The 24807-nt window shown below is 46.3% G+C and overlaps 1 protein-coding gene across 4 annotated transcripts in view; it reads right to left on the bottom strand.

Annotated features, from left to right (window-relative positions):
* LOC135513312 (tumor protein 63-like) overlaps window positions 1-24807 on the bottom strand; it is a 92321-nt gene that overhangs the window by 10527 nt on the left and 56987 nt on the right. For 2 of the 4 annotated variants that reach the window (XM_064936218.1, XM_064936220.1), the window contains exons 3-8: window positions 18993-19179; window positions 16333-16448; window positions 13959-14068; window positions 12570-12706; window positions 9708-9790; window positions 9117-9241 (exon numbers count right to left, since the gene is read on the bottom strand). In XM_064936218.1, coding sequence (XP_064792290.1) covers window positions 9117-9241; window positions 9708-9790; window positions 12570-12706; window positions 13959-14068; window positions 16333-16448; window positions 18993-19179 — 758 coding nt within the window. The remainder of the gene's footprint in view (window positions 1-9116; window positions 9242-9707; window positions 9791-12569; window positions 12707-13958; window positions 14069-16332; window positions 16449-18992; window positions 19180-24807) is intronic. The other 2 variants (XM_064936219.1, XM_064936221.1) reach the window with 1 other exon arrangement.

Genomic DNA, 24807 nt, shown 5'->3' with positions numbered 1-24807 from the left:
TATAGTGCACTACAATTGACCAGGGCTGGTACCCTATTCCCTATATAGAGCACTACTATTGACCAGGGCTGGTACCCTATTCCCTATATAGAGCACTACTATTGACCAGGGCCCTATGGCACCCTATTCCCTATATAGAGCACTACTATTGACCAGGGCTGGTACCCTATTCCCTATATAGAGCACTACTATTGACCAGGGCCCTATGGCACCCTATTCCCTATATAGTGCACTACTATTGACCAGGGCTGGTACCCTATTCCCTATATAGAGCACTACTATTGACCAGGGCTGGTACCCTATTCCCTATATAGAGCACTACTATTGACCAGGGCTGGTACACTGTTCTCTATATAGTGCACTACTATTGACCAGGGCTGGTACCCTATTCCCTATATAGAGCACTACTATTGACCAGGGCTGGTACCCTATTCCCTATATAGAGCACTACTATTGACCAGGGCCCTATGGCACCCTATTCCCTATATAGAGCACTACTATTGACCAGGGCTGGTACCCTATTCCCTTTATAGTGCACTACTATTGACCAGGGCTGGTACCCTATTCCCTTTATCGTGCACTACTATTGACCAGGGCTGGTACCCTATTCCCTATATAGAGCACTACTATTGACCAGGGCTGGTACCCTATTCCCTATATAGAGCACTACTATTGACCAGGGCTGGTACACTATTCCCTATATAGAGCACTACTATTGACCAGGGCTGGTACCCTATTCCCTATATAGAGCACTACTATTGACCAGGGCTGGTACCCTATTCCCTATATAGTGCACTACTATTGACCAGGGCTGGAACCCTATTCCCTATATAGAGCACTACTATTGACCAGGGCTGGTACCCTATTCCCTATATAGAGCACTACTATTGACCAGGGCTGGTACACTATTCCCTATATAGAGCACTACTATTGACCAGGGCTGGTACCCTATTCCCTATATAGAGCACTACTATTGACCAGGGCTGGTACCCTATTCCCTATATAGTGCACTACTATTGACCAGGGCTGGTACCCTATTCCCTATATAGAGCACTACTATTGACCAGGGCTGGTACCCTATTCCCTATATAGAGCACTACTATTGATCAGGGCTGGTACCCTATTCCCTATATAGAGCACTACTATTGACCAGGGCTGGTACCCTATTCCCTATATAGAGCACTACTATTGACCAGGGCTGGTACACTATTCCCTATATAGAGCACTACTATTGACCAGGGCTGGTACCCTATTCCCTATATAGTGCACTACTATTGACCAGGGCTGGCACCCTATTCCCTATACAGAGCACTACTATTGACCAGGGCTGGTACCCTATTCCCTATATAGAGCACTACTATTGCCCAGGGCTGGTACCCTGTTCCCTATATAGTGCACTACTATTGACCAGGGCTGGTACCCTATTCCCTATATAGAGCACTACTATTGACCAGGGCTGGCAACCTATTCCCTTTATAGTGCACTACTATTGACCAGGGCTGGTACCCTATTCCCTTTATCGTGCACTACTATTGACCAGGGCTGGTACCCTATTCCCTATATAGAGCACTACTATTGACCAGGGCTGGTACCCTATTCCCTATATAGAGCACTACTATTGACCAGGGCTGGTACACTATTCCCTATATAGAGCACTACTATTGACCAGGGCTGGTACCCTATTCCCTTTATAGTGCACTACTATTGACCAGGGCTGGTACCCTATTCCCTATATAGTGCACTACTATTGACCAGGGCTGGTACCCTATTCCCTATATAGTGCACCCTTAGGTCTGAGTCTCAAAGACAACCTAGGTTCCTGACCAGCTCCTGTCCTTCAGGCTAACATGCTGACTACTCAAAGACAACCTAGGTTCCTGACCAGCTCCTGTCCTTCAGGCTAACATGCAGACTACTCAAAAACAACCTAGGTTCCTGACCAGCTCCTGTCCTTCAGGCTAACATGCAGACTACTCAAAAACAACCTAGGTTCCTGACCAGCTCCTGTCCTTCAGGCTAACATGCTGACTACTCAAAGACAACCTAGGTTCCTGACCAGCTCCTGTCCTTCAGGCTAACATGCTGACTACTCAAAGACAACCTAGGTTCCTGACCAGCTCCTGTCCTTCAGGCTAACATGCAGACTACTCAAAAACAACCTAGGTTCCTGACCAGCTCCTGTCCTTCAGGCTAACATGCAGACTACTCAAAAACAACCTCGGTTCCTGACCAGCTCCTGTCCTTCAGGCTAACATGCTGACTACTCAAAGACAACCTAGGTTCCTGACCAGCTCCTGTCCTTCAGGCTAACATGCTGTCTACTCCGGTCTACGTGTGCACCATCCACACCAGACGCGATCATGTGAAGCAGGTTAAAATATCAAAACCAACTGTGAACCAACTCATTTCCGGGCAGGTTAAAAACTAACCTGAAACATTCATGGACATTTAGCTAGCTAGCTTTTGCACGCAACTTGGCCGGTGAGGTTTGGGGTGTTGTCCAAAAGCTGACTGCACTACAAGTGGACTGTGTCCCGGTCCATTAACTCAATAACTTCTATTTGTGACTCGTTTCAGGAAACTAGGTCTATGTCACGCGTCAATACTTCACAGGAGAGCCATTTGAACATAAACATTTACAATTTTTTTCTCAAAATGCGCACGTCTTCCGGAACATATGAACTTTCATGTGCCTTAATAACAACCTTGTATGCCATCTGTAAATATTAATACAATTGTTATATTACGAGCCTAGTTGGTTTAGCCACAGAAAAAGCCAGCAACCTTCCTGCTAGCCATGATTGGCTGAGATAATGAGTGGGCCGGACATGAGATGAGTTTGCATTGGTGTGCCATGTAGTACGCTTCTGTCTATAACAACATGAGCTGGTCAGTATGTGTAGGTAATTCTTCCTAATGTGGCTTTTTTGAAAGATATCACGTCGTAGAACTGCATAAGTATTGCTCTCCACTGTCTGGACGACCAGTAGAAATCAGTGGAATTAGAGTATGATAGGATTCTGGCGTTTGATTGCAAATATGCAGACGGAGTCAAAAAGAGAACACACAGAATGATGTTGTATAAAACACCTGTCTCTCCGGATTACATCTTCAAACTCAGGGCAACCGTGTTATGTGTGGCAGAGCGGGAGAAACGTCCATCCATGTGCGCTCTGAACGTTACGAGAGCGAAACGCTCTGAATTTACGAACGGCCAATCTGAGTTTACAAACGCAGAGAGCACACTCTGGCACTACAGATTAAATTTACGAAAGGCGATCTGACAATGCTCTGAGTTTACAAACGCAGAGAGCACACTCTGGCACTACAGATTAAATTTACGAAAGGCGATCTGACAATGCTCTGAGTTTACAAACGCAGAGAGCACACTCTGGCACTACAGATTAAATTTACGAAAGGCGATCTGACAATGCTCTGAGTTTACAAACGCAGAGAACACACTCTGGCACTACAGATTAAATTTACGAACACACCCGCAGTATAAACCAGCCTTTAGTCTTGAAATCTTTGGTTGCTTAGTACACTAGCGTACTCACTCTGTTTAGCACATGGCCTCATATGTGAATCCTTAAAGAGATGTGTGGGGATAAAGCTTAAGAGGGTGTGAACAATGCTGAATGGGTGTAGACAAAGAACACCTATCTTGTAGGTACCAAAACATTCAAGGGCCATTTTCTCAAAAGTGAGGTTATACGTTTATCAACTTTCAAAGCAGAATTACTTTCCCATTGTTCCTCAACTGCAGTGAATTATATACCATTTTCCAGCTCGGAGTCTCTACATTTAACTAATAAAAAAATATATATCTCATTTTTTGCTAAATAAGACCGAATCGAGCCGTTGGTCACATTTTACCATCAGCAAAACACAACCCTAAAAAACTAAGAGTCACGAATGAGGCTTTGAAAATGATGCACTGTATGTGCAGCATAGTTTCATTTTCAGAGATTATGCAAACGGTCCAAAATTAAATAGAACTCTACCTCCCTCTGCTGGTGTTGCCACACATTAGCTACAAATTAAGCAAACTTTTATAAAATCAAATCTGGCATGCAAAAAAACACATTAATTTCTGATTTAAGATTAGAACATGACAACACCTTATCAGTAGACCATGGCTGGCATTCAGAGTATTGTGATAGTAGCCAGCCAGACTAAAGTCATAATATATTGTTTATGATACATGAATATCGGTTTATTTAACTCTGCTTGGAGAATGTGATAGTTTCACAACCTGAGAGAGAGAGACCCAGTCTGATTGGGATGGAGGAGAAAGCTGAAGGGAAAGGGAATGTGAGGTTGAAGTGAGGCTCTCAAGAGGTCCTGCATCATCTCCTCTGCTCTGTTGCTAGGGGCTCCAGGAGCTCGGAACGTAGCCGGGCTTTAAGTGGACTGCAGACAGGAACCAGAGAAGAGAAAGAAGGAAGAAATAACACAGTTTGAAGTAGAAGACAGGAACGAGTCAATCTCAAACGCTAGTTGTCAATTCATAGAGGGCACCACTGCACCCTTCAGAAAACCAATTTTTCGAGTGGGCATCCTATGCGTGACAAGACGCCCTTGGCGGCAACTTCTTCCCATGAATCTTAGCATGTTACTTAGCAACAACAGTCACTACTAAGTCGCCCTCAAAGTCAGAATAAATCTTTATGAATGTAATAAATCTGTCATTAGTTTCTACGTTTTTGCATTTCTGATCAAATTTGATCATGAACACAAAAACATTAGCTAGCTAGCTAAGCCTGAGACTGTCACTTCATATGAAATTAATGAAGCTAACCAACCTGTTAGTGCAACACTAAATGCAATTCTCATTCCATAAGCAAGCAAGCTAGCTACTTAGCTAGCTACTTAGGAAGTTTATTTTATCATAATGAACAGGTTTAAATGAAGCAGCAAGTTGTCAAACTATCGTAAATAAGTGACAAGCTACAAGCTAATGATCAGTACCCAGCATCCTTAGCTAGGATGCCTGTATACCGAGTTCATAAAACGCTTCCCATAACAGGATGTGAATCCGATATTCTCAAGAATTTCAGGACAATGTCGGAATGTGAAACCCGTGATGCAAATTGTCTAGTGGGAAGCAACATTTAGCCTAGTGATTTTTTTTTTCTTAGCAATATAAAAAACAACACCCCAAAAAATGTAGAATAGCAATACAGGAAGTATTCACACCACTTGATTTTATCCACTTTTGTGGACTTTGCAACATTTATCCATTTTGTTCTTTACATAATACTTCAAGCTCTGTCAAATTGGTTGTTGATCATCGATAGAAAACCATTTTCAGGTCTTGCTATAGATTTTCAAGTAGATTTAAGTCAAAACTGTAACTTGGCCACTCAGGAACATTCACTGTCTTCTTGGTAAGCAACTCCAGTGAAGATTTGGCCGTTGAATTAGGTTATTGTCCTGGAGACAGTTGAGTTGGTGTCTGGTGGAAAGCAGACTGAACCAGATTTTCCTCAAGGATTTTGCCTTTGCTTAGATCCATGAAGTTTATTTTTTATCCTGAAAAACTCCCCAGTCCTTAACGATTACAAGCATAATCATAACATGATGCAGCCACCACCATACTTGGAAATATGGAGAGTGGTACTCAGAAATGTTAGTATAGTATAGGGTAGTATAGTGTAGGTCAGTGTAGTATGGTATAGGGTGGTGTACTGTGGTATAGGGTAGTGTTGTATAGGGTAGGCTGGGTTAGGGTAGTGTACTGTAGTATAATATAGGGTAGTATAGTCTAGTGTAGAGTAGGGTAGGGTTGTATAGGGTAGGGTAGTGTAGAGTAGAGTAGGGTAGTGTAGAGTAGAGTAGTGTAGTATAGAGTAGGGTAGGGTTGTATAGAGTAGTGTAGTATAGAGTAGTGTAGGGTTGTGTAGAGTTGTGTAGAGTAGAGTAGTATAGAGTAGGGTAGTAGGGTAGGGTTGTATAGAGTAGGGTAGTAGGGTAGGGTTATATAGAGTAGTGTAGTATAGTGTAGAGTAGGGTAGGGTTGTGTAGGGTAGTATAGAGTAGTGTAGGGTTGTATAGAGTAGGGTAGTAGGGTAGGGTTGTATAGAGTAGGGTAGAGTTGTGTAGTATAGAGTAGGGTAGTGTAGGGTAGTAGGGTAGGGTTGTATAGAGTAGTGTAGGGTAGTGTAGTATAGTATAGAGTAGGGTAGGGTTGTATAGAGTAGTGTAGTGTAGGGTAGTGTTGTATAGAGTAGTGTAGTGTAGGGTAGTGTTGTGTAGAGTAGTATAGGGTAGTGTAGGGTAGTAGGGTAGGGTTGTATAGAGTAGTGTAGAGTAGGGTAGGGTAGTGTTGTATAGAGTAGGGTAGTGTAGGGTAGTAGGGTAGGGTTGTATAGTGTAGGGTAGTAGGGTAGGGTTGTATAGTATAGAGTAGTGTAGGGTAGGGTTGTGTAGGGTAGTGTAGAGTAGTGTAGGGTTGTATAGAGTAGTGTAGGGTAGTGTAGAGTAGTGTAGAGTAGGGTAGGGTTGTGTAGGGTAGTATAGAGTAGTGTAGGGTTGTGTAGTGTAGTGTAGTATAGAGTAGGGTAGTGTAGAGTAGTGTAGGGTAGTGTAGAGTAGTGTAGGGTAGTATAGAGTAGTGTAGAGTAGGGTAGGGTTGTGTAGGGTAGTGTAGGGTTGTATAGAGTAGTGTAGTATAGAGTAGGGTAGGGTAGAGTAGTGTAGGGTAGAGTAGAGTAGTGTAGTGTAGAGTAGAGTAGTGTAGAGTAGGGTAGGGTTGTGTAGGGTAGTATAGAGTAGTGTAGGGTTGTGTAGTGTAGTGTAGTATAGAGTAGGGTAGTGTAGGGTAGTGTAGGGTAGTATAGAGTAGTGTAGAGTAGGGTAGGGTTGTGTAGGGTAGTGTAGGGTTGTATAGAGTAGTGTAGTATAGAGTAGGGTAGAGTAGTGTAGGGTAGAGTAGTGTAGAGTAGTGTAGAGTAGTGTAGTGTAGAGTAGTGTAGTGTAGTATAGTGTAGAGTAGTGTAGTATAGAGTAGGGTAGAGTAGTGTAGTATAGAGTAGTGTAGTATAGAGTAGGGTAGTGTAGAGTAGTGTAGGTCTTAGAAGGCTAAGACTGTTGAACAGCAATAGTTGATTGAATCTCTAGAATATCGGGAGACTTGATTTGTCCGAGTGAAAGAGAGAGACAGGAAACAAAGGAAAGGAAGTGTCTGGAAGGTTCGGCAGTAGGTTTTATTCCGTCATGAATGAACCCTTCTAGGGTTAGCAAGAACACAGGTGAAAGGTCATGGAGATGAATTTTAAACAACAAAGCAGCATGCAGAGAAGACGGGTATCTGGTAAGAGAATAGCCGGCTCCAGCTGTTTACCCAGTTTCCACACTGACGATCGTCAGTGGTACACAAGTTGGTTGCGTTTGTAAATGTTTAAAGTATCATCAAATAGTGTAATAGTCTAGACCAGGCGTGTCAAACTAACCCCCCCCCCAGACCATATTCGGTCTTCAATGAGGTTGTGAGGGGTACCGTACTGTAAAACGTTTTCTAGTTCCTCAGCGTCAACATTATGCGAAACATATAGTCCTCTATCTGTTGATTTTGGACAGAGGACAATTTTTTTCCCGATACTCCGTGACTTGTCTAGCTTTCATTTCTGTGACCTATTAGAGAGCTGCACAACGTCAAGGAACGGTGTCAATGTAGGTTGGCTTTCATCACTACACAGTGGTCATCATCATCACACTTATTTGGTTTAAGTCCTTTTAAAGTATATTGAGTTCGCCCCCCCTTGTATGTTTGACACCCCAGGTCTAGATAATACTGTTCTGTTGATACGGAAGAAAAACCTGGAGACAATATTGCAGCATGTAAAAACCAATGGGCCCTGCTCTGACCTAAAGCTCCCTCCAGTTCCGTCATTACCTGCTGCACCGCCACATCCAGCCACAGTGGGGAGGGGGGCGCCAGAGGGCAGTGTGACAGAACCCATGCGGACTAAAACTACAAATGGTTTTTCAAAATCAAATGTAATCGTCATGATCTCACTGTGTGAGAAGGTCTGCACGTTTTCTAAATGAGAAACAGTAGCATAAGCAATAATTATCATAGTGCATGAAAGCAGCAGGTTATTTAAAACTATAATTTGCAGATAATTGCCTTTCTCTCCCCAGCTTTAGCTGAATGGACCGAGGGAGGGCATAGTTTGTTTCTTTTAAAGAATGAATAAACTCAAGCCAATGACTGGGACAGATTTTGGAATTTGGAAACGGCTGCTGTTGTGGAAACTTGGTGTTTCCATCAGTCTCTAGATGTTTCATCTGTCTATCGGACATGATATAACCTAAGTACAACCAAGTACAACCACGAAACTAGGTTCACCCTCTGAGGTGCGCATGCAGACATCTCTGATGAAAATCCGATCCAGATCTCAACAGCTATTGTCTCGGCCAAAACACTCCTCTTTCAAGATGATATGATTATCGTTGTGTTGTGTTCACTGGGCCAAAAACTCAAGCATCAATCTACTTGACGGGTTCATCGCCAGTTACCAAATGTAACACAACCATCACTTTTCAATAACATGCAACCAAACAAGCGATCATGCTCAGCCAATGTCGTGTTGAATCACCCCTCCCCCTCCCCCAGATAAAAACAACAACATCGAAAACAGCTTCTCACATGGGCGATCTCCACTGTCAGCTTTCTTTGCGTGCTACAGTACAGTCCTTATTTAAATACAAACAATCTCCAAAGAGCAAGTCAAGTAGTTAAGTTATAATGTCAAGTGTGAAGCGTGCAGAAAAAGTGTAGAGACAAAAACAAGGAACCACACTATGAAGCTAAGAAGGGTGGGCCTTGCAGGCTGCAGGCCTGTCTGGAACCATGTGGGCCTAGGACTCTTTCTCAATTCATCTTTCCTTGATTCCTTGCATCCTGGCTCCTTCTCAATAATAGAAATTGGAGAAGAAGAGGAGAGACCTTGGAGACCTTCGCCTCCAATGTGGTGGAGGAGAGAGGATGTAAGGAATCATCAAATTGAGATAGAGCTTACCTCCGTTTAGTTCAGGGGAGAAGAGCAGCACTGATAGGTGCTAGTGGACTCCAGTATGTATCTGTCTGTCTGTCAGAGAGTAGTACTCACTGTTTCTGCAGGAGGTTCTGCTGCTGCTGTCTGTATGATTCTACAGTGTGCTGAGGCAGAAACTGCATGAGTTCCAGAGACTCTTTGATTTTTACCAAAATCTCATAGATTTCACGGCCTTTAATCTATAGAGGGAGAGAGAGAGAGGGGTTGGTTAGCAGCTGGAACATACCACAAGATTAATATATTGTATACAATAGTGTATCAGGGTTGGTTTTGCCAATATGGACAGAGGACATTTATTCTGAAGGTCAGACTCTAATTTTGAAACACTCCCCTAATTTTTGTTTTTATTAAAAAAATAACAATAATTCATTAATCTTTTATTTAAAACAAGGCAGTTAAAAACAAATTCTTATTTATAATGAGGGCCTACCAAAACGCAAAAAGGAATACAGGACTTAACACACTCATGTTTTCTTTCTTCATGTATCCAACAAGACTGTTCTATGTTAATTGGTGTTGTAATTCTATTTCTCTAGAATAGACTGTACTAACATCATCACGGGGTCAGTTAATTCCCTGGGGAAAACCCAGGTAAAGGAACAGAGATATTATATTATCTATGATGTGGACAGACTGGATACTCACAGGCAGACAGAACACTTCCTCATCGGTGGATCTTCTCTTCTTGACGGAGGACATCTGGATTCCATGGGGGGCCTGGCGGAAGGCTGGAGAGGTGAGGAGAGGAGGGAGGGAGGGAACAGTGGAGGAGAGGAGGGTACAGAGGGAGGAGAGGAGGACCGAGGGAGGAGAGGAGGACCGAGGGAGGAGAGGAGGGAGGAGAGGAGGACCGAGGGAGGAGAGGAGGACCGAGGGAGGAGAGGAGGACCGAGGGAGGAGAGGAGGACCGAGGGAGGACAGAGGGAGGAGAGGAGGAGGACGGAGGAGAGGAGGAGGACGGAGGAGGACGGAGGAGAGGAGGAGGACAGCGGGAGGAGAGGAGGAGGAGGACAGCGGGAGGAGGGGAGGAGGAGGACAGCGGGAGGAGAGGAGGAAGACGGAGGAGAGGAGGAGGAGGACAGCGGGAGGAGAGGAGGAAGACGGAGGAGAGGAGGAGGAGGACAGCGGGAGGAGAGGAGGAAGACGGAGGAGAGGAGGAGGAGGACAGCGGGAGGAGAGGATGAGGAGGACAGCGGGAGGAGAGGAGGAGGAGGACAGCGGGAGGAGGAGGACAGGAGGGAGGAGGAGGAGGACAGGAGGGAGGAGAGGAGGACCGAGGGAGGAGAGGAGGACCGAGGGAGGAGAGAGGAGGACCGAGGGAGGAGAGAGGAGGACCGAGGGAGGAGAGAGGAGGACCGAGGGAGGAGAGAGGAGGACCGAGGGAGGAGAGAGGAGGACCGAGGGAGGAGAGGAGGACCGAGGGAGGAGAGGAGGACCGAGGGAGGAGAGGAGGACCGAGGGAGGACAGAGGGAGGACAGAGGGAGGACAGAGGGAGGAGAGGAGGAGGACGGACGGAGGAGAGGAGGAGGACGGAGGAGAGGAGGAGGACGGAGGAGAGGAGGAGGAGGACAGCGGGAGGAGAGGAGGAAGACGGAGGAGAGGAGGAGGAGGACAGCGGGAGGAGAGGAGGAGGAGGACAGCAGGAGGAGAGGAGGAGGAGGACAGCGGGAGGAGAGGAGGAGGAGGACAGCGGGAGGAGAGGAGGAGGAGGAGGACAGGAGGGAGGAGGAGGAGGACAGGAGGGAGGAGGAGGAGGACAGGAGGGAGGAGAGGAGGACCGAGGGAGGAGAGGAGGACCGACGGAGGAGGAGGAGGACGGAGGAGGAGGAGGACAGCGGGAGGAGAGGAGGAGGAGGACAGCGGGAGGAGAGGAGGAGGACAGAGGGAGGAGAGGAGGAGGATGGAGGGTACAGAGGACAGAGGAGAAGAAGACAGAGGCCTGGTCAGTACATGTAGCTAACTGGGTGGGTTACACCAGTTGGACATAATATTGGTTAGAACTCTACATCAGCAAGCAATATAACATGGAAAACAAGCTCAGGGCAGGAGGAGAGAGACTACAGCACAGGGCAGGAGGAGAGAGACTACAGCACAGGGCAGGAGGAGAGAGACTACAGCACAGGGCAGGAGGAGAGAGACTACAGCACAGGGCAGGAGGAGAGAGACTACAGCACAGGGCAGGAGGAGAGAGACTACAGCACAGGGCAGGAGGAGAGAGACTACAGCACAGGGCAGGAGGAGAGAGACTACAGCACAGCGCAGGAGGAGAGACTACAGCACAGGAGGAGAGAGACTACAGCACAGGGCAGGAGGAGAGAGACTACAACACAGGGCAGGAGGAGAGAGACTACAGCACAGGAGGAGAGAGACTACAGCACAGGGCAGGAGGAGAGAGACTACAACACAGGGCAGGAGGAGAGAGACTACAGCACAGGGCAGGAGGAGAGAGACTACAGCACAGGGCAGGAGGAGAGAGACTACAGCACAGGGCAGGAGGAGAGAGACTACAGCACAGGAGGAGAGAGACTACAGCACAGGAGGAGAGAGACTACAGGGCAGGAGGAGAGGGACTACAGGGCAGGAGGAGAGACTACAGCACAGGGCAGGAGGAGAGGGACTACGGGGCAGGAGGAGAGGGACTACAGGGCAGGAGGAGAGAGACTACAGCACAGGAGGAGAGAGACTACAGGGCAGGAGGAGAGGGACTACAGGGCAGGAGGAGAGAGACTACAGCACAGGAGGAGAGAGACTACAGCACAGGAGGAGAGAGACTACAGCACAGGGCAGGAGGAGAGAGACTACAACACAGGGCAGGAGGAGAGAGACTACAACACAGGAGGAGAGAGACTACAGGGCAGGAGGAGAGAGACTACAGCACAGGAGGAGAGAGACTACAGCACAGGGCAGGAGGAGAGAGACTACAGCACAGGGCAGGAGGAGAGAGACTACAACACAGGGCAGGAGGAGAGAGACTACAACACAGGAGGAGAGAGACTACAGCACAGGCAGGAGAGAGACTACAGCACAGGCAGGAGAGAGACTACAACCCAGGAGGAGAGAGACTACAGGGCAGGAGGAGAGGGACTACAGGGCAGGAGGAGAGGGACTACAGGGCAGGAGGAGAGGGACTACAGGGCAGGAGGAGAGAGACTACAGCACAGGGCAGGAGGAGAGAGACTACAACACAGGGCAGGAGGAGAGAGACTACAACACAGGAGGAGAGAGACTACAGCACAGGGCAGGAGGAGAGAGACTACAACACAGGGCAGGAGGAGAGAGACTACAACACAGGGCAGGAGGAGAGAAACTACAACACAGGAACAAGGGGGTGTGTGAGTATAGTATGATCACAGCCAGTCAGTTAGTCCTCCAGCAGCTCCCAAGAGGCAGAGCAGGAAGAGGCAGAGCAGGAAGAGGCAGAGCAGGAAGAGGCAGCACAGCCGAGGGGCTGGCAGCATGCAGAGTGTAGTATAATCAGTCCTCCAGCAGCTCCCAGCACTACTTACGGCGTTTCATACCCTCACTGCTCTTTGTTCCGTCAGTAACGTGCTGCTTGCGGATGCTGTCCTCGTCCGCCTTGCGGTCCCGGCCAGGACACGCGCAGATCCTGGCCTCGAAGCAGCGCCGACCCAGCACCTGACCTCTGCGACGTAGGAGAGACACAGTAACATTTATTTACCATCTATAGGGAGGGCTAAGATCCCAAATTAGAGCCAAAGCCATGTGGAAAACTACAGAATAAATGTATTTACACTGAGTGCACGAAACATTAGGAACACTGTCCTAATTAGTTCAATTCCAGGCTGTATCACAACCGGCCGTGATTGGGAATCCCGCAGGGCAGAGCACAATTTGTCCAGCGTTGTCCGGGTTTGGCCCAGGGTAGGTCGTCATTGTAAGTAAGAATTTGTTCTTAAAACTGACTTCCCTATTTAAATAAAGGTTAAACAAAGAAATAATATTGCCCTTTTGCCCTCAAAACAGCCTCCATTTGTCCGAGCATGGATTCTACATGGTATTGAAATCATTCTACAGAGATGCTGGCCCATGTTGACTCCAATGCTTCCCACAGTTGTGTCAAGTTGTCTGGATGTCCTTTGGGTGGTGGACCGTTCTTGATACACACAGGAAACTGTTGAGCGTGGAAAAACCCAGCAGCGTTGCAGTTCTTGACTCAAACTGGTGTGCCCTGGTACCTACTACCCTACCCCATTCAAAGGTCCTTAAATATTTTCTCCTTCCCATTCACCCTCTGACTGGCTCACACACACAATCCATGTCTCAAGGCTTAAAAATCCTTCTTTAACCCCGTCTCCTCCCCTTCACCTCCACTGATTGAAGTGGATTTAACAAGTGACATCAATAAAGAATCATAGACTGACCAGGTAAATCCAGGTGAATGCTATGTCATGAAAAGAGCAAGTGTCCAAACTCTACATTCTGCATGGCTCTGACCATTAGCCTGGCCCCAGATCAGTCTATATGGCTCTGACCATTAGCCTGGCCCCAGATCAGTCTATATTCTGCATGGCTCTCACCATTAGCCTGGCCCCAGATCAGTCTATATTCTGTATGGCTCTGACCATTAGCCTGGCCCCAGATCAGTCTATATGGCTCTGACCATTAGCCTGGCCCCAGATCAGTCTATATGGCTCTCACCATTAGCCTGGCCCCAGATCAGTCTATATGGCTCTCACCATTAGCCTGGCCCCAGATCAGTCTATATGGCTCTGATTTGTGCTGCATAGTCATCTGTTTGGCATGACGATGCCCATGGAAGTTGGCAGGACAACACAAACAGATCTGGGACACTGATGAGATACTGTTTTCTGTTGTCTTGAATGACTCTCCCCTTGAGGGGACAATATAAAGTCGTATTGGAATGAATGTCTTACTCTCTGGTTTCCAGGGTGACGATGATGAGAATGGGGCGTCGGTTCATTCCTCCCACACAGCTGGAGTTACACATGAAGTTATACAGTATGGTGGTGAACTCTGTGCCCACCTGGAAGAGGAGATATTAACACACAGAGAGGAGATATTAACTCACAGAGAGGAGATATTAACACACAGAGAGGAGATATTAACACACAGAGAGGAGATATTAACACACAGAGAGGAGATATTAACACACAGAGAGGAGAGAGAGGAGATATTAACTCACAGAGAGGAGATATTAACTCACAGAGAGGAGACATTAACACACAGAGAGGAGACATTAACACACAGAGAGGAGACATTAACACACAGAGAGGAGATATTAACTCACAGAGAGGAGATATTAACACACAGAGAGGAGATATTAACACACAGAGAGGAGACATTAACACACAGAGAGGAGATATTAACACACAGAGAGGAGACATTAACACACAGAGAGGAGACATTAACACACAGAGAGGAGATATTAACACACAGAGAGGAGACAGAGAGGAGATATTAACACACAGAGAGGAGATATTAACACACAGAGAGGAGATATTAACACACAGAGAGGAGACATTAACACACAGAGGAGACAGAGAGGAGATATCAACACACAGAGAGGAGATATTAACACACAGAGAGGAGATATTAACACACAGAGAGTAGACATTAACACACAGAGAGGAGACCTTAACACACAGAGAGGAGATATTAACACACAGAGAGGAGACAGAGAGGAGATATTAACTCACAGAGAGGAGATATTAACACACAGAGAGGAGATATTAACACACAGAGAGGAGATATTAACACACAGAGAGGAGATATTAACTCACAGAGAGGAGATATTAACACACAGAGAGGAGACATTAACACACAGAGAGGAGACATTAACACACAGAGAGGAGACATTAACACACAGAGAGGAGATATTAACTCACAGAGAGGAGATATTAACACACAGACACTGTCACTAGCCAGACAGTGTTAGAGGGATGATTCCATTGATTTGTCAAATTATCTGCCAATATGCCAACATTGCATTCATCAATGCAGTCAGTCTCCAGCCAGACACTGGCTGACATCAGTTGATGATAGGACTATAACAATTTGTAAAAGCAACACGTACTGATATTGTATCATATAATAGCGATCACAGAAAACTCAAACGTCGACATCTACGGTCTATTTACATAAATATTTTAGAGGATATATAAAATTGGTTTAAAACCCATATAAACTGTATTTATAAATATGTACGACGACAATGATATTACACAATGTCTGATATATCACATGATCTACTTTGATTTTCCTAACATCAGTATTATGACTCTATTGACATTCAATCCAATTAGACGGGATTTCTCCCTGACCAAGATGGCTGCCATTTCACAGTCTGGAAGCTTTGGGGGTTTATGACATTGACCCCTCTGGTCATTTAATAGGATCTCTATAGCTGTGGCCTGGTGGAAACGAGAGGGACTTTACCTGAGGGGGCTCGTAGGGGACCAAGACACTCTGACGGCCATTTTCACAGTCTGGAAGCTTTGGGGGTTTATGACATTGACCCCTCTGGTCATTTAATAGGATCTCTATAGCTGTGGCCTGGTGGAAACGAGAGGGACTTTACCTGAGGGGGCTCGTAGGGGACCAGCACACTCTGACGGCCATTTTCACAGTCTGGAAGCTTTGGGGGTTTATGACATTGACCCCTCTGGTCATTTAATAGGATCTCTATAGCTGTGGCCTGGTGGAAACGAGAGGGACTTTACCTGAGGGGGCTCGTAGGGGACCAAGACACTCTGACGGCCATTTTCACAGTCTGGAAGCTTTGGGGGTTTATGACATTGACCCCTCTGGTAATTTAATAGGATCTCTATAGCTGTGGCCTGGTGGAAACGAGAGGGACTTTACCTGAGGGGGCTCGTAGGGGACCAGCACACTCTGACGGCCATTTTCACAGTCTGGAAGCTTTGGGGGTTTATGACATTGACCCCTCTGGGAATTTAATAGGATCTCTATAGCTGTGGCCTGGTGGAAACGAGAGGGACTTTACCTGAGGGGGCTCGTAGGGGACCAGCACACTCTGACGGCCATTTTCACAGTCTGGAAGCTTTGGGGGTTTATGACATTGACCCCTCTGGTCATTTAATAGGATCTCTATAGCTGTGGCCTGGTGGAAACGAGAGGGACTTTACCTGAGGGGGCTCGTAGGGGACCAAGACACTCTGACGGCCATTTTCACAGTCTGGAAGCTTTGGGGGTTTATGACATTGACCCCTCTGGGAATTTAATAGGATCTCTATAGCTGTGGCCTGGTGGAAACGAGAGGGACTTTACCTGAGGGGGCTCGTAGGGGACCAAGACACTCTGACGGCCCGTGATGGAGTCCTCCAGATACTGGGAGTGACTGTTCCCCTCCACTCGGATCAGGTGACTGGGAGGGGCTATCTGACCTACAAACCAACACAAAATACCACATGCTTATCAAACAGCCAAAACAGGTTACATGATCATATCAAAGGAGATAAATAACTTATCAATGGTTTACCAGTGGTAGTTTAGGCATAGTTAATAAGGTTATGGTGCAGCAAGCATCTGAGAGGTAGAGACTAGTTAATAATGACATGGTACAGGCTAGTTAATAACGACATGGTACAGGCTAGTTAATAACAACATGGTAAAGACTAGTTAATAACGACATGGTACAGGCTAGTTAATAAGGTTATGGTGCAGCAAGCATCTGAGAGGTAGAGACTAGTTAATAATGACATGGTACAGGCTAGTTAATAACGACATGGTACAGGCTAGTTAATAACAACATGGTAAAGACTAGTTAATAACAACATGGTAAAGACTAGTTAATAACGACATGGTACAGGCTAGTTAATAAGGTTATGGTGCAGCAAGCATCTGAGTGGTAGAGACTAGTTAATAATGACATGGTAAAGGCTAGTTAATGACGACATAGTAAAGACTAGTTAATAACGACATGGTACAGGCTAGTTAATGACGACATAGTAAAGACTAGTTAATAACGACATGGTACAGGCTAGTTAATAATGACATGGTAAAGGCTAGTTAATAACGACATGGTAAAGACTAGTTAATAATGACATGGTAAAGGCTAGTTAATGACGACATGGTAAAGGCTAGTTAATAATGACATGGTACAGGCTAGTTATTAACGACATGGTAAAGACTAGTTAATAACGACATGGTAAAGGCTAGTTAATAACGACATGGTAAAGACTAGTTAATGACGACATGGTAAAGACTAGTTAATAACCACATGGTAAAGGCTAGTTAATAACGACATAGTAAAGGCTAGTTAATGACATCATGGAACAGGCTAGTTAATAACGACATGGTACAGGCTAGTTAATAACGACATGGTAAAGACTAGTTAATAACGACATGGTAAAGGCTAGTTAATAACGACATGGTAAAGACTAGTTAATAACCACATGGTAAAGGCTAGTTAATAACGACATAGTAAAGGCTAGTTAATGACATCATGGTACAGGCTAGTTAATAACGACATGGTACAGGCTAGTTAATAACGACATGGTACAGGCTAGTTAATAACCACATGGTAAAGACTAGTTAATAACCACATGGTAAAGACTAGTTAATAACCACATGGTAAAGGCTAGTTAATAACGACATGGTAAAGGCTAGTTAATAACGACATGGTAAAGGCTAGTTAATAATGACATGGTACAGGCTAGTTAATAACCACATGGTAAAGACTAGTTAATAACCACATGGTAAAGACTAGTTAATAACGACATGGTAAAGACTAGTTAATAACGACATGGTAAAGGCTAGTTAATAACGACATGGTAAAGGCTAGTTAATAACGACATGGTACAGGCTAGTTAATAACGACATGGTACAGGCTAGTTAATAACCACATGGTAAAGACTAGTTAATAACCACATGGTAAAGACTAGTTAATAACCACATGGTAAAGACTAGTTAATAACGACATGGTAAAGACTAGTTAATAACCACATGGTAAAGGCTAGTTAATAACGACATGGTAAAGGCTAGTTAATAACGACATGGTAAAGGCTAGTTAATAACGACATGGTACAGGCTAGTTAATAACGGCATGGTACAGGCTAGTTAATAACGACATGGTAAAGGCTAGTTAATAATGACATGGTAAAGGCTAGTTAATAACGACATGGTAAAGGCTAGTTAATAACGACATGGTACAGGCTAGTTAATAACGACATGGTACAGGCTAGTTAATAACCACATGGTAAAGACTAGTTAATAACCACATGGTAAAGACTAGTTAATAACCACATGGTAAAGACTAGTTAATAACCACATGGTAAAGACTAGTTAATAACCACATGGTAAAGACTAGTTAATAACCACATGGTAAAGACTAGTTAATAACGACATGGTAAAGACTAGTTAATAACGACATGGTAAAGGCTAGTTAATAACGACATGGTACAGGCTAGTTAATAACGACATGGTAAAGGCTAGTTAATAACCACATGGTAAAGACTAGTTAATAACGACATGGTAAAGACTAGTTAATAACGACATGGTAAAGGCTAGTTAATAACGACATGGTACAGGCTAGTTAATAACCACATGGTAAAGACTAGTTAATAACGACATGGTAAAGGCTAGTTAATAACGACATGGTACAGGCTAGTTAATAACCACATGGTAAAGACTAGTTAATAACGACATGGTAAAGGCTAGTTAATAACGACATGGTAAAGACTAGTTAATAATGACATGGTAAAGACTAGTTAATAAGGTCGTGGTGCAGGAAGCATCTGAGAGGGCTAAGAAACGTTTATATTTCTGTTCCTTGTTTATATTGATATAAGATAAATTGTTTTTCTGTAGTGCTTTAGGAGAGGGGGACATACATCAACTAACTAACCATCACTGAAGTCAACAAGGAGAGCACAGTGTGGCACTTGTATTGTTCATTTAGGAGAGAGACATATAACTAACTAACTAACCGTCGTTGAACTCGCGGCTGAGCTCGTGGTTGGGGCAGCGTTTGACCACCTCGGTGACGTGCTCTGCCTTCTTGTAAACGGGCATGGCTCTGATGACGGCGCCCTGCGGGGGGTTGGTCAGCACCTTGATCTGGATGGGACACGTCTTGGCGATCTGACAGTACAGCTTCTTCAGCTCTGTAGAGTACTGGAGAGACAGAGGACAGGTCAGTACTGGAGAGAGAGGACAGGTCAGTACTGGAGAGACAGAGGACAGGTCAGTACTGGAGAGAGAGGACAGGTCAGTACTGGAGAGACAGAGGACAGGTCAGGACTGCAGAGACAGAGGACAGGTCAGGACTGCAGAGACAGAGGACAGGTCAGTACTGGAGATAGAGGACAGGTCAGTACTGGAGAGACAGAGGACAGGTCAGTACTGGAGAGACAGAGGACAGGTCAGTACTGGAGAGACAGAGGACAGGTCAGTACTGCAGAGAGACAGAGGAAGGGTCAGGACTGCAGAGAGACAGAGGACAGGTCAGTACTGGAGAGACAGAGGACAGGTCAGTACTGGAGAGACAGAGGACAGGTCAGGACTGCAGAGAGACAGAGGACAGGTCAGTACTGGAGAGACAGAGGACAGGTCAGTACTGGAGAGAGACAGAGGACAGGTCAGTACTGGAGAGACAGAGGACAGGTCAGTACTGGAGAGACAGAGGACAGGTCAGGACTGCAGAGAGACAGAGGACAGGTCAGTACTGGAGAGACAGAGGACAGGTCAGGACTGCAGAGAGACAGAGGACAGGTCAGGACTGCAGAGAGACAGAGGACAGGTCAGTACTGGAGAGACAGAGGACAGGTCAGTACTGGAGAGACAGAGGACAGGTCAGGACTGCAGAGAGACAGAGGACAGGTCAGTACTGGAGAGACAGAGGACAGGTCAGGACTGGAGAGACAGAGGACAGGTCAGTACTGGAGAGACAGAGGACAGGTCAGGACTGCAGAGAGACAGAGGACAGGTCAGTACTGGAGAGACAGAGGACAGGTCAGGACTGCAGAGAGACAGAGGACAGGTCAGTACTGGAGAGACAGAGGACAGGTCAATACTGGAGAGACAGAGGACAGGTCAGTACTGGAGAGACAGAGGACAGGTCAGTACTGGAGAGGGGTAGAGGACAGGTCAGTACTGGAGAGAGAGAGAACAGGTCAGTACTGGAGAGACAGAGGACAGGTCAGGACTGGAGAGAGAGAGGACAGGTCAGGACTGGAGAGAGAGAGGACAGGTCAGTACTGGAGAGAGAGAGGACAGGTCAGTACTGGAGAGAGAGGGGACAGGTCAGGACTGGAGAGACAGAGGACAGGTCAGTACTGGAGAGACAGAGGACAGGTCAGGACTGGAGAGACAGAGGACAGGTCAGTACTGGAGAGACAGAGGACAGGTCAGGACTGGAGAGACAGAGGACAGGTGAGTACTGGAGAGACAGAGGACAGGTCAGGACTGGAGAGACAGAGGACAGGTCAGTACTGGAGAGACAGAGGACAGGTCAGTACTGGAGAGACAGAGGACAGGTCAGTACTGGAGAGAGAGGACAGGTCAGTACTGCAGAGAGACAGAGGACAGGTCAGTACTGGAGAGACAGAGGACAGGTCAGGACTGGAGAGAGAGGACAGGTCAGTACTGCAGAGATAGAGGACAGGTCAGTACTGGAGAGACAGAGGACAGGTCAGTACTGGAGAGAGAGGACAGGTCAGTACTGCAGAGAGACAGAGGACAGGTCAGTACTGGAGAGACAGAGGACAGGTCAGTACTGGAGAGACAGAGGACAGGTCAGTACTGGAGAGAGAGGACAGGTCAGTACTGGAGAGACAGAGGACAGGTCAGTACTGGAGAGACAGAGGACAGGTCAGTACTGGAGAGACAGAGGACAGGTCAGTACAGGAGAGACAGAGGACAGGTCAGTAGTGTAGAGACAGAGGACAGGTCAGTACTGGAGAGACAGAGGACAGGTCAGTACAGGAGAGACAGAGGACAGGTCAGTACTGGAGAGAGAGGACAGGTCAGTACAGGAGAGACAGAGGACAGGTCAGTACTGGAGAGAGAGAGGACAGGTCAGTACAGGAGAGACAGAGGACAGGTCAGTACTGGAGAGAGAGGGGACAGGTCAGTACTGGAGAGACAGAGGACAGGTCAGTACTGGAGAGACAGAGGACAGGTCAGTACTGGAGAGACAGAGGACAGGTCAGTACTGGAGAGAGAGGGGACAGGTCAGGACTGGAGAGACAGAGGACAGGTCAGTAGTGGAGAGACAGAGGACAGGTCAGTACCGGAGAGAGAGGGGACAGGTCAGTACTGGAGAGACAGAGGACAGGTCAGTACTGGAGAGAGAGGGGACAGGTCAGTACTGGAGAGACAGAGGACAGGTCAGTAGTGGAGAGACAGAGGACAGATCAGAACTGGAGAGACAGAGGACAGGTCAGTACTGGAGAGACAGAGGACAGGTCAGTACTGGAGAGACAGAGGACAGGTCAGTACTGGAGAGACAGAGGACAGGTCAGTACAGGAGAGACAGAGGACAGGTCAGGACTGGAGAGAGAGGGGACAGGTCAGTACTGCAGAGAGACAGAGGACAGGTCAGTACTGCAGAGACAGAGGACAGGTCAGTACTGGAGAGACAGAGGACAGGTCAGTAGTGTAGAGACAGAGGACAGGTCAGTACTGGAGAGACAGAGGACAGGTCAGTACTGGAGAGACAGAGGACAGGTCAGGACTGGAGAGAGAGGGGACAGGTCAGTACTGGAGAGACAGAGGACAGGTCAGTACTGGAGAGACAGAGGACAGGTCAGTACTGCAGAGAGACAGAGGACAGGTCAGTACTGCAGAGACAGAGGACAGGTCAGTACTGGAGAGACAGAGGACAGGTCAGTACAGGAGAGACAGAGGACAGGTCAGGACTGGAGAGAGAGGGGACAGGTCAGGACTGGAGAGACAGAGGACAGGTCAGTACAGGAGAGACAGAGGACAGGTCAGGACTGGAGAGAGAGAGGACAGGTCAGTACTGGAGAGAGAGAGGACAGGTCAGTACTGGAGAGACAGAGGACAGGTCAGTACTGCAGAGATAGAGGACAGGTCAGTACTGGAGAGAGACAGAGGACAGGTCAGTACTGGAGAGAGACAGAGGACAGGTCAGTACTGCAGAGAGACAGAGGACAGGTCAGTACTGCAGAGAGACAGAGGACAGGTCAGTACTGGAGAGAGACAGAGGACAGGTCAGTACTGCAGAGAGACAGAGGACAGGTCAGTACTGCAGAGAGACAGAGGACAGGTCAGTACTGCAGAGAGACAGAGGACAGGTCAGTACTGGAGAGAGACAGAGGACAGGTCAGTACTGCAGAGAGACAGAGGACAGGTCAGTACTGCAGAGAGACAGAGGACAGGTCAGTACTGCAGAGAGACAGAGGACAGGTCAGTACTGGAGAGAGACAGAGGACAGGTCAGTACTGCAGAGAGCCAGGAGGGAGATAAGTTAAAATATAATACAATATACTAGAATTAATAACAGTGATCTTATAACCAAATATAATCCACACATTACAGATTATAGCCTTCAAAACAAATGTCAATAGTACAAGTTAACATCTGTTGCCTGTTGCCTAGTAACCCTTCTGTTAACAGGTTTGGCAGTGCCTTTAAAAACATCTGTTGCCTAGTAACCCTTCTGTTAACAGGCTTAGCATTGCCTTTAAAAAAACCTGTTGCCTAGTTACCCTTCTGTTAACAGGCTTAGCAGTGCCTTTAAAAACATCTGTTGCCTAGTAACCCTTCTGTTAACAGGCTTAGCATTGCCTTTAAAAAAACCTGTTGCCTAGTAACCCTTCTGTTAACAGGCTTAGCATTGCCTTTAAAAACATCTGTTGCCTAGTAACCCTTCTGTTAACAGGCTTAGCATTGCCTTTAAAAACATCTGTTGCCTAGTAACCCTTCTGTTAACAGGCTTAGCATTGCCTTTAAAAACATCTGTTGCCTAGTAACCCTTCTGTTAACAGGCTTAGCAGTGCATTTAAAAACATCTGTTGCCTCGTAACCCTTCTGCTTTTCCCTGGAGCACAGAGGGTTAAAGACAGGCTTGTGATTATGGTACACACACACACACACACACACACACACACACACACACACACACACACACACACACACACACACACACACACACACACACACACACACACACACACACACACACACACACACACACACACACACACTCTCACTCTCACTCTCACTCTCACTCTCTCCATCATCATAGGGATTTGTGTTGAGGCCAGGGTGTATGTGGATAGATGATACACACCTAGTTAATGTCTCTTGGTATCGTGAGCTCCGGGGCAGTAGCCAGGCACTTCCAGAGGAGTGGTGCCGTAATTAACTGCCCTGCCTTCACTCTGGGCCTGGTTTTCACCTTTCATCTTCAAGATTAGGGGACACGACACAGTGTTTCCATTCCGGAGGTTACTTAACTAGTACTTAACTCAGTGACGCTGCGTTGTATTTGGTCGTACTGTATGATGCTGTCTTAACGATGAGGTCAGAGACAAAGATGGAGATTGCAACATCCTGAACCCTTACTTCCTGTCTGACACAACATCTGACTAAAGTTGATGCATCGACCACAGGAATGGAAGCGTCCTGACAGGAAGTGCTGCTCCACTAACAGCCAATCAGAAGTTGAATCCTGGGTTGGGCGGTATCCGGGATGTTCATTCCGTTTCTGTACCATACCGAATCCACACACAAGGGACATTATTTAAACTATGATTTATATTGTTTTAAGCAGCAACAACAAAAAACTATTTCGGCAACAGGGATCTCAAACCAGGAAGTGGATTGAATGTCTCAGCTGTGACCATGAAGCTTGACATCTAGCAAACATTATATTTGAGTTATTTACCAGTGGCTCTTATTTTATCCAGAGCGACTTACAATAGTGAGTGCATATATTTTCGTACTGGGTTCCCCCTGTGGGAATCACACCCACAACCTTGGCGTTGCAAGTGTCATGCTCTACCAACTGAGCAACACAGAACCTTCCAAATGCATGCCTGGAGCAACCTGAGTTGAACATCATTTATTAGATTTCTTATAGTTATACTTCAATTATACACGGAACAAAAATATAAATGCAACACGTAAAGTGTTGGTCCCATATTTCATGATCTGAAATAAAAGATCCCATTTTCCATACGCACAAAAAAGCTTATTTCTCTAAAATGTTGTGCACAAATTTGTTTATGTCCCTGTTAGTGAGCATTTCTCCTTTGCCAAGATAATCCCTACTACACCTGACAGGTGTGGCATATCAAGAAGCTGATTATTACACAGGTGCACCTTGTGCTGGGGACAATAATTGGCCACTCTAAATTGTGCCGTTTTGTCACACAACACAATGCCACAGATCTCTCAAGTTTTGAGGGAGCGTGCAATTGATATGCAGACTGCCGGAATGTCCACCAGAGATGTTGTCAGAGAATGTAATGTTAATTTATCTACCATAAGCCGCATCCAACATCCTTTTACAGAATTTGACAGTATGTCCAACTGGCCTCAAAAACACAGACTACGTATATGGCGGGTTGCTGATGTCAACAGAGAGCCCCATGGTGGTTGCTGATGTCAACGTTGTGAACAGAGAGCCCCATGGTGGTGGGGTTATGGTGGTTGTTGATGTCAACAGAGAGCCCCATGGTGGAGGTGGGGTTATGGTGGTTGCTGATGTCAACAGAGAGCCCCATGGTGGTGTTATGGGCAGGCATAAGCTACAGCCAATGAACACAATTGCAT

This window comes from Oncorhynchus masou, chromosome 24 (genome assembly GCF_036934945.1).
Source record: "Oncorhynchus masou masou isolate Uvic2021 chromosome 24, UVic_Omas_1.1, whole genome shotgun sequence".
Classification (NCBI taxonomy): domain Eukaryota; kingdom Metazoa; phylum Chordata; class Actinopteri; order Salmoniformes; family Salmonidae; genus Oncorhynchus; species Oncorhynchus masou.
Note: the sequence above shows the minus strand (reverse complement) of the source record. Positions and strands in the feature narration are given on the sequence as shown.